At 53.9% G+C, this 9,832-nt stretch overlaps 1 protein-coding gene across 2 annotated transcripts; it reads right to left on the bottom strand.

Annotated features, from left to right (window-relative positions):
• Nucleotides 1–2,861: 2,861 nt before the first annotated feature.
• LOC116863041 (gap junction beta-1 protein) lies at nucleotides 2,862–9,607 on the bottom strand. Of its 2 annotated transcripts, none has more exons than XM_032850530.1 (2): nucleotides 9,511–9,607; nucleotides 2,862–3,825 (listed from the first exon to the last, which is right to left on the bottom strand). In XM_032850530.1, exon 2 carries the CDS (start codon nucleotides 3,807–3,809, stop codon nucleotides 2,958–2,960), a length of 852 nt encoding a protein of 283 aa, XP_032706421.1. In that variant the 5' UTR covers nucleotides 3,810–3,825; nucleotides 9,511–9,607; the 3' UTR covers nucleotides 2,862–2,957. The 2 variants fall into 2 exon arrangements, with proteins under 2 accessions (XP_032706421.1, XP_032706422.1); XM_032850531.1 differs by lacking the exon at nucleotides 9,511–9,607 and adding an exon at nucleotides 4,235–4,532.
• Between the last annotated feature and the right edge of the window lie 225 nt (nucleotides 9,608–9,832).

Below are 9,832 nucleotides of genomic sequence, written 5' to 3'. Positions count from 1 at the left end.
GAGTTCTAGCAGGCCTTCAGGCTGTGGCCTCTGTGCTTCTGAGGGTGTCTTACCTTACTTTGCAGTTTCTAACCAGCTTTGGAACGCATCTGAGTTGCTTCTCACAAAAGCTCTGGGAAAGGAGAGGTAGAGAGAGGGCATTAACCACCTTACACTGCAGATGAAGAAACCAACACTTGGGGTAGGTAGGTTATCATGTGTCCCAGGGGGACAGAACTCATCAAGGGCAACCCCGGTCTCTGTATCGCAAAGCCTTCTTGGCCACCGCCACCAAGGTCATTCCATAGTTGGACTGTCTGTGTGGCAAGCCTTATGTGTGCTCGCCTCCTGCTTCTCCCTTATAAACTACACTCTTGTGACAAGCCTCAGATCAAAGAACCAGTCCTGGGTTAGTCAGACAGGCCCTCCTCCCTCCCTGCAACACTGTGCACAGCTCCCCCAGGGTCCTTTGGCTTGCTCCCATCTGGTTCCCAGGACACAAGGGTAAGTGTCCTCTCTTTGGCTGTAGAGCTGGATGGTGGCTTTATTGTCCCACCACTGCCCCCTTGAGAGGAAAGCCTTGATCTGGAGTTGGAGCCTCTTTCCAAAGGGAGGTTCTCACAGAATCATTTGAAGAGAAACTAGGTAGTTGAGGCGGTGATGGATTGTGTGGTTCTCCACGTGGGGAGGGCAGGAGGCTCTTGTGTGGAACCAGCAGGACATTTTTAAAGAGAAAAATCTTTTTCCTGGTGGCCTTCTGGACAGAGAAGAGATGCTCTGTGTTCCTTGTGCTCTGGTGTGTGTGGGGGGGGAGGGTAGGATTTTGATAAGAAAAGGAATCTCTCCCACCGTTGGAGACCTGGGGGTGGGAACCTCTCTTCTCACAGGATATGGTGTCGCCTTCTAAAGAGAAATGACTTTTTTTTTTTCTTTTTCAGAAAAGCAATCTCTCTTAAGAAAAGGGGAAGCTGTCTCTCAGGAATTGCCGAGGGTGGGGGGAAAGGCTTACTCTCTCCTTTCTGTACTAAAGGAGAAACCTCCTCAAATCAGGAAACATTCTCTGCTTTCTGTCTGAAGGGGAAAGACTGTTTCTAGAGGAGAACGATTCTGATAAGAGAAAATGCCTGATTCTCTCTTCCTTTCTGATGCACTTGTCACACAGAGTCGTGGTACTCTGACAGGGAGTGGCAAACCATTTTTTCTGTTAAAAGGTAAGGGAACTGAGGCGAGAAACTTGCTGGAGGTGGGGGTGGGGAATCTTTTACTCTGATGGCTCCCTGGTGAGGGCAGTGACTCTGAGATGGGGAAACCCCTGTGAGTCTGGGGAAGCCTCTTAGGAATCCCAGAAGCCCAGAGTGCTAAAGGGAACTCAATGGAGTAATGGGCCTGCCTTTTTTTGCTCACAGGGAAACTGAGGCTTGGGAAAGCGAATGTCTTACTCCTAAGTGATGGAACTAGGACTTGAACACAGCTTGGTCAAGTCCCAGCTTGGGGCTTTTCCCATTATAGCTGCCAGAGGGTGGGGAGGCTACCTGCTGCTTGGGAGTGAGGAGAGATGCCCCCCCCCACCATGAAAGGTCTGACCTGCGTTTGGAAACATCTCTGGGATGGGAGGCATTGATACCTGAGGTAAGGCAACTGGGGACGAGAGTAGAATTGGGGGCTGTGTCCAATCCAGGTAGAGGGGTCAGAGTCCCGGTGCAGTCCAGCAGGTGGCTTATGGCAGCAGTGAGCACCTGAGTTTCAAGGGAGGAAGGGGGCTATTTCTCCCAAGAGCTCGGGAAAGGGGCCCTCACCCAGGGAACACGTGCTACCTTCTCCAACTTGCAAAATCTCTCTATCATTTCCTGTCTGTCCAGATGGAGTTGCCATTTTAATGTTTTTCAAATCAGAGGAAGGGGCCCAAGGAAACCTCTTAGGTAATGTAAATGTTTTATAATATATTGCGGCCGTGTTTACAAAACTGCACGCACTTATGAACACTCCATGAACTATACTTAGAATGGATGAAAAAAATAAGAGAAAAGGAAGGGGTTCAGGGCACCTGGTGCCAATAAAGCTGTGAGTAAAAAAAATTTAAGCCCCCCCAAACCAAAAGCCAAACCCAAACCAAACCAACCCCCCACCCCCGGCAAAAAAAAAAAAAATGAGGCAAGACCGGCTCAGGGTCTCACTACTTCTGTTGCCCATTGCTTTCTAGATCAGCAAAAATCCAAGGCCAGCTCATCCAGGGGGAGGTCAGAGGTTGCAGGAGAAAGAACTTGACAAACACACAAGCCACCTCTTCGTTTACTGTAAAATCCTGTTTAATGTGTAACATTTCAGGCACAGAGAGGCCTTGGGAATGAGAGGCAAAGGCGGTCCTAACCAACCCCCACTCCAACTTATCTGCCTGCTCCTCCCTCCCTAATTCCTCCATCCCAGACATGTCCTCCTCCTCCTTGTGGCCAGCAAAGTGCTGTTCCTCCTTTTCTCGCCTTGACTACCCTCCCTTCTCCACCCACATGTCCAGAGCACCCTCCTTCCATTCTACTTGCCCACGTCCCTCCCTGCTGATGTGACTCCAGAAATAGGGTATCTGACAACACGGGGTTAAGATTAGTTTCATAATTGGAGATGCTGTCAGAGCATCATATCTCTTGTCCCCCAGTGGCCCCAGGAAGAGGGAGAGGGAAGCGGAAAGGGGGTACAGACAAGAAGAGCCACCTCCTGCCCCCTCACCCCACCCTTGAGCACTGGCCTGGCCAGCCTCGGGCTCCCCACCCCTCTGGTCCCCCAGACAGAAGGCAGGGGTGGGGGGGGTGGGGGTGGAGGAAGGGAAACCAGGGAGGAAAGGGAGATTTCCATTGATCTGATCTGCAGTCCCTAGCAGGCAGAGGCCCGCACCCCCGGCAGGGGAGAAGGAGGGGCAGGGCCAGGGGCAGGGGGATGGGGGACGGGGGAGGGGTGCAGGAGGGGAGGTTGCCTTGTGTGTGGCATCAGCAGGCCGAGCAGCGGTCGCTCTTCTCAGCCAGCCCAGCCCCAGTGCCAGGGCTGCGGCGCAGTATGTCTTTCAGGGAGCCATCCTGCTCGCTCAGCAGCTTGTTGATCTCATTCTGCTTGTACTCAGGTGAGAGGCGGTGGCCGAAGCCCGAGCCCTTTCGGGAGGGCGGATTGGAGCGGCGCTGGGCTCGGCGGGCACAGGCCCGGATGATGAGGTACACCACCTCGGCCACGTTGAGGATGATGCAGATGCCCGAGGCGGCCAGCATGAAGACCGTGAAGACGGTTTTCTCAGTGGGTCGGGACACGAAGCAGTCCACCGTGTTGGGGCAGGGGTAGGCCTCACACTTGACCAGCCGCACCATGGCGTAGCCGGGGTAGAGCAGGTAGAAGACATACATGAAGGCGGCCTCAAACATTAGCCGGAAGACCACGCTGATGACATAGGTCCACCACAGCGTCCCTGAGATGTGGACCTTGTGCCTCTTGACCTCCTCCAGGTGCAGGGGGTCCGCGTGACCCTCGAGTCGCAGCATCTTCTTTTCTATGTGCTGCTGGTGAGCCACGTGCATCGCCACGAGGAGAGCTGGGGTGGACACCAAGATGAGCTGCAGGGACCACAGGCGCACGTGGGAAATGGGGAAGAAGTGGTCATAGCAGACGCTGTTGCAGCCGGGCTGCAGGGTGTTGCAGATGAAGGAGGACTTCTCGTCACCCCACACGCTCTCGGCGGCCACCACCAGCACCATGATCCTGAAGATGAAGATGACCGACAGCCATATGCGACCAATGGCGGTAGAATGCCGGTTCACGCCACTGAGCAATGTGTACAAACCGGTCCAGTTCATCCTGCCTCATTCACACCTGCAAAAGATGAGGCACAAAGCGAGCTGGCAGAAAGCTGGGGCAGAAAGCTGGGCAGCGTGACATGGCTTGACACACACACCCACCCCCACCACCCCTGTCACCCCTTCCAAGAGCCAGTGACAGGAAGGGAAGAAGGATGGTCAGTGCTTTCCTCATCACCCCACATCCCTTGCCAGCCTCTCCTCTTCCTCTTCCTCCTCTTCCTCTTCTTCCTCCTCCTCCTCCTCACTTGACTTGACTTCCCTGAAGCCCATCTCCCTTCTTTGCTTTCATCCAACATTCTTTCCTCTCCAGAGCCCCTTTCTTTACCAGGTCCATTTTGTTCTGCCCTCGGCCATTCTCTTTAGCTCCCCATCCCCCAGCTCCTTAGCTCCGGACCTGGGGTGAGCCCAACAAAGCCCATTACCTTGGGGAGCGCCTATCCCTGAGGCCACCCAGACAGGTCCCCTATGGTCTCATGTCTGTGCAGGGGGAGTGGTCCCTGGGTCCGCGCCTGCGTTCCAATTCATCGCCGCCCGGTGCTGGGGAGTCATATGCTGCTTTATACCCAGTGTCTGCACAATGGGACCTTTGTGGGGCTCTGAACAACGCCCTTTAGAATTCAGATCAAACGCCCTGACTTCCGCCCACCCTACACACAGAGCACTTGTGTCCCAGCGCCGGACACCCAGCCTGCACCCACCTGTTCTGTGCCCGCCCGGTCCATCGCCGCACCCGCCCCACAGCCCCACCAGAAGAATGGCCACGGTGGGGGGGTGGGGGCGAGATAGAACAAAGACAGGTGCATGTAAGAGGGGACCCAAGGGGACCAGGAGGCTCTGGGCCAAGGCCGTCGCCCATGACTCTACTAGAAACTTGGGGTCAGCGGGATTTTTCCTTGGTTGAGATCCCTTGCACGGTATGTATGGGTGAGCTCACTCATATGTCTCAAGCCAGAAAAGGTGTTAAGCTTTTTCCCATACATTCTTCCTTTGGACCCACTCAGCAAGCCTCCAAGGACTTTACCCCAGTCTTTCCAGCTGAGGAGGCCGAAGCTCAGATACATTAAGTAACTTACTCAAGGTCACAAAGCTGAGAAGTGTTAGAAGAGGATGAGACAGACAAGCATCTGAAGCCGAGGTTTAGGCTCTTTCCCCGGCCGGCCCTTCATCCTTTTCGCAGCCGGTGTCACCCAAGCCAGCCGTTAGGAACAACGACAACTGGGTATTATACGAGAACAACGAATCATGGAACACTACATCACTACATGATGTACGGTGACTAACATAACATAAAAAAAAAAAAAGAACGACGACAACAAGAGCAAGGGTTAATGCTCCCCACGAGAGTGCAAGAAACATGGCAGCTGCAGACCCCTGAGTACTTCCAGCTCCAGTGTCACGGAGCAAACCCTCACCATCTCTCCTTGAGCTTCAGGTGGCAGGTGGGCACACGATGAGGACAAACCAGAGTGAGAAAGCAAAAGTTAACAAGCAAACAGAAGGTTGGAAGATGGGGCAGGGAAGAGTCATACGCTTTTGGGTTTGAATCTGGGTTGTTCGCCTAACACGACCGCGGGCTAGCTCCCGACCTCCTCTGAGCCTGCTCCCTTATCTATAAATGGGTTGTTAATACCCAGGGTTAGGGGCGCCTAGGTGGCTCAGTGGTTAAGCGTCTGCCTTCGGTTCAGGTCATGATTCCAGAGTCCTGGGATTGAGCCCCGGCATTGGGCTTCCTGCTCAGCAGGGAGCCTGCTTCTCCCTCTCCCAGTCACCCTGTTTGTGTTCCTTCTCTAGCCGTCTTTCTCTCTCTCTGTCTGTCTGTCAAATAAATAAACAAATAATCTTTAATACCCACGTCATTGTGAGCTTAGTGAAGCCCCCTGCAACAAGTTCCCAGCTCAGCTCCAGTTTCATAGATGATGATCAAGGGAGATAAGCACCTAATCAGGAAGAGAAAACATGTTGTTTCGGGGGACTGGGTGGTCTGCCAAACCCAATGTCCCACTTTTTGTTTCCCAGTGCTGCCCTTGACGTAGGCATCTGTCCGGAGATAGAACAGGCTGTTCTGCCCTGCCCCCCCCCATCAAATGTACATTGTAATCTCCTGGTTTTCTGAGCCTGCCAGTAGCTCTAGGGAAGAAACTCCCCTCCAAGCAGTGCAGGTAAAGAAGGCCTCCTCTCCCCCACCTCCCACCACTTCTGCCACTAAGTTGAGCCGAGTAGATGATGCTGGAAGCAGGGAACTGGGTGTGAGGAGAGCACACAGGCCTGGACCTGCGGGACATGTGGGGCATTTCCTGTCCCCGTACAGGGGCAGTGGTGGTGGCAGAAGCCCCGCATCAAGACTGGGGTGCTTCTCTCTGTTGTAGGGGGTGGGATATTAGCCATGGAAAAGTTGGGGAATGGGATGAAAGAACCCGGGGGGTGAAGGGATGGTCCACAGGACACAGAGTACTTTTCTGAACAAGGTCTTCTTTTCTCATTTAACTTAAAATAATAATCAAAAAAAAAGCCTCACTGATTTCATGCTGGGGCCTAAACCAGCATGGAGAGGTAGGAACACGGGTGCCTTTTCTGCTCAGCCACAGGTTCTAAAGGCAGGGCTGCTGCAGGAGGCCCAGTGGTTGACGGTAAAGAAATGCCTCATCTGGTGACACACGTTGGATTCACAAACCGTCAAGGAACATTATGAAGAGTAACCATTTACTGAGCACCTGTGAGGCCAGGCCTTGCACGTGCATGACCTCCTGTGAAGCTCAGAACAACCCCGTGAGGTGGGTGTTGCTTTTAATCCTTGCGTCACCCAAGAGGAAACTGAAGTAAAGAAAGGTGAAGGGACTTGTCCAAGGGTCACACGGATCAATGCAGTTAGTGTGTGATGGAAGTGGGACTGGAGTCGGGCCGAACTGACTCCAGAGCCCATGCTTTTGCCCATAAGCTTGACCACCTTGTCTAGAATTATAATCTTTCTTTCTATGAGTGTTTGTATTTTTTAATTCGTTTTTTGAGAGACAGAGAGAGAGAGAGAGTGAGAGTGTGGGCCAGCGGGTGGCAGGCTAGACAGAGGGAGAGGGAGAGACAGAGAATCTGAAGCAGGCTCCACCCCCAGCACAAAGCCTGACGTGGGGCTTGATCTCACAACCCCGAGATCACGACCTGAGCCGAAACCGAGTCTGGCGCTTCACCAGCTGAGCCACCCAGTCGCCCGTCTGTGAGTGTTTTTTAGAAACAAAGAGATTCAAAACTGACCTGGCTTGTATTCTCTTCTAGCCCCTTCTCCTCTTTCCTGTGGACTGGTAACTCTTCCTCTTCTTCCCTCCCAGGGCTTTCCACTGCCTCCTGATCTGTTCTGATTTCCCTGCCTTACCTTTCTGCGGCGGCTTCCTCGGACTCCAGAGCACACTCGAGCTGTTCTCTCTGCAGCGCAGGGGTGCTCCTCGTTTGGCCTGGCCACTGCTGAATTTCTAGGCTCTTGGAGCTCTTCACCCCCATTTTGCGCCCTCTGGGACGTAACCAGTGAACTCCCTTTGGGTCCCCTAAGCACCCTCATGTGGGCACTGGGATATCGGTTTTTGCTCTCCCCTTGGGATGGAGAGTTTATCCCTATGTCAACATCAGCACCTCAAGGGTTTCATTCTAAAAACATCCAGGGGGAGGGACCTGATTTTGAAATCCAAACCACCTTTGTGACTTTGGGTTAAAGTCCAAGTACTGATATGCTCTGCATTGCTCCAGACCTGTTTTTGCTCTCATGCTCTCATGTTTAATTAGACAAGACTCCCCTGGCTCTGTCAGGCCCTGGCCTCGTCCTCGGATTCTGAATTGCCCAGGCACCCAAGGACAGCTCAAGATCTGGAGATCGCACCTAGTCCACACAACCATCCTGTAATGGTATCCCCATTTTTCAGACAAGGAAGTTGAGGCTCAGAGACGTTAAATAACTTGATTCAATGGCATCTCTGTGAAATGGTAGAGTCAGGTTTCCGATTTCGTTTCTTCTCACCTCAAAGCCTTTGTACCTCGCACCACCTTGGGCAGCCTCCCTTAGTCTGCATTCTCACCAAGGCCTGGCCCATAGCTCAGAACTTCGACCCCTTTCCACGTATGCTCACATGCGTGGGCATGTGCACACACACGCACACACACGAAGATGTGTGCCCATACCCATTCATCAGCTCTCTCTCTTTCTGCCCCCACCTCTTCCCTGTCCCTCGTTCCAACTACAGGAAATCCTAGTGTTTTTTGGGGTTTGGGAGGAAGGCCCTAGTTGGACTGGATGAGGTTCTGTTCAGCCTCGCATTCCACACTTCCTCCCCCCGGCTTCACAACCAGGCTCTGGCCAGGAAAGGACAAGGGGCTTTCTTTGGGATTTCTTCCGGAATTTCAGGCTGCCTTCATCATCAGTTTGGTGTGGCCAAGGCCAAACTTCTCCAGCCCTTCCCTTCTTCCCCCACCCTGCCTCCACCCTGTGGGCCTAGGACACCTCAGGCACTTGGCTCATCCTCTCCGCCCTGCCACATGTACTGTAACCAGGCTAGGGTCAGGGTCACTCTAGCTCATTCCACTTTTCTCCTTCCCTCCCTTGGGCATGGTCTTTTCCTAGGAACTGGTAAGTGACAAGCTCCCTTACTCTGCAGACTACACCCTCTTATTCCTCCTTCAACTATCTGACTTCCTGTTGCTCCCTGCTTGGGCTTTATTATAACCTAACAGCCACCATTTATGGAATGCCCATAGTGTTCCAGGAGCTGGATGTTCATTAACTCCCATCCTCACAACAAGCCTGTGAGCTGTGGCTTGTTGTCTCCAGTTCCCAGATGGGGCCATGGAGGCTCAGAGTAACTTATGACACAGCTGGTCAGCAAGTCCTGGAGCCCAACTTAGGGGCTCCCCGCCAATACGTGGGTCCCTTGCCCATTGCTCTGCTGCATCTTCAAATGGAAGTCTCTCCATCTGAACCCTTCTTGTCTACAGCCTCCTCTCCCCACCTCCTTTTCTAAGTCCGTGCGCTCTGCCATGCTGTCCCCAACAGCTGGAACAACTTCCAGACAGCTGTGGGGCCTCCCCTCCTTTAGATCTCCAGATCACTCGTTACTCATGGCTCAGCTTGAGTCTGCCTACCTCCCTCAAGAAAACGGAAAGCCACGCTTCCAAATCCCAGCCCCGTCAGCCTTCCCTCTGCCCCTGCTGAGTGCCTTGTGTTCACCCGTCCGCAACCCCAGGCTGGTTGCGTGCCTGGTTTACCTTCCAGTCAGGGAAGGAGCACAGCACCTGGCAGTGCCCAATGGTCCACCGAACCCTAACCATCTCTGGCAGGAAGCGTCTTAAAGAGATGAACTTGGCCACCCTGGGCCTGGGGGGAGGGGGGCTCAAGTCTTCCTGGGAATTCAGCCCTGTGAGGATGAAGGGAATCCACAGCTGGGGGAAAAAGGGCGGGGAGAAGAGAAGCCACTCTGAGCTCGGAAAGAGGGTAACAGTTGAAGGCTCCAGAGAGAGGCTGAGCAAGCCTGGCACTCGGCAGGAGGGGTCTCACTCTACCCAGAGGGAAGCACAGAAGGGACCTAAGTGGCTTAATGCTGAGGCCAAGGGAAGACAAAACCCAGGCCTCTCCCCAGCCCCCCCTTCTGCCCCCTGCGCATCCCCCCATGCCACACCAGCTCCCCCTCCCCAGCCCACCTCCCCCTGTCCCCAGCTTCCTCACCTGGCTGCCGCTGCCCTTTCCTGGGGAATGTCTGCAGGCGTGTCTGCACTGTGCCACTAGGTACTGTCAGCCCAGTCCAGGGGAGGGACAAAGAGCCCAGGGCCCGAGCCAGATATGGCCCACAGCCCAAGAGGAACCAGACAAACATTAACCAGCCCCGCCTTCCTCCCACACACAATCATTAAATAGGATTGATCCCCTGAGCTCCCAATGCATTTCTCGAGGTAGATCACAGAGACTGGAGTTGCTGCCCCGTCCCAGAGGCATCACTGTCACCCACGTGGCCACGTTCAGCCCATCTGGGAGGCTAACCTGGACCTGG

This window comes from Lontra canadensis, unplaced genomic scaffold, assembly GCF_010015895.1.
Source record: "Lontra canadensis isolate GAN:19392208 unplaced genomic scaffold, GSC_riverotter_1.0 scaffold475, whole genome shotgun sequence".
NCBI lineage: Eukaryota > Metazoa > Chordata > Mammalia > Carnivora > Mustelidae > Lontra > Lontra canadensis.
The sequence above is the reverse complement of the archived record's forward strand: the minus strand, read 5'-3'. Positions and strand labels throughout refer to the sequence as shown.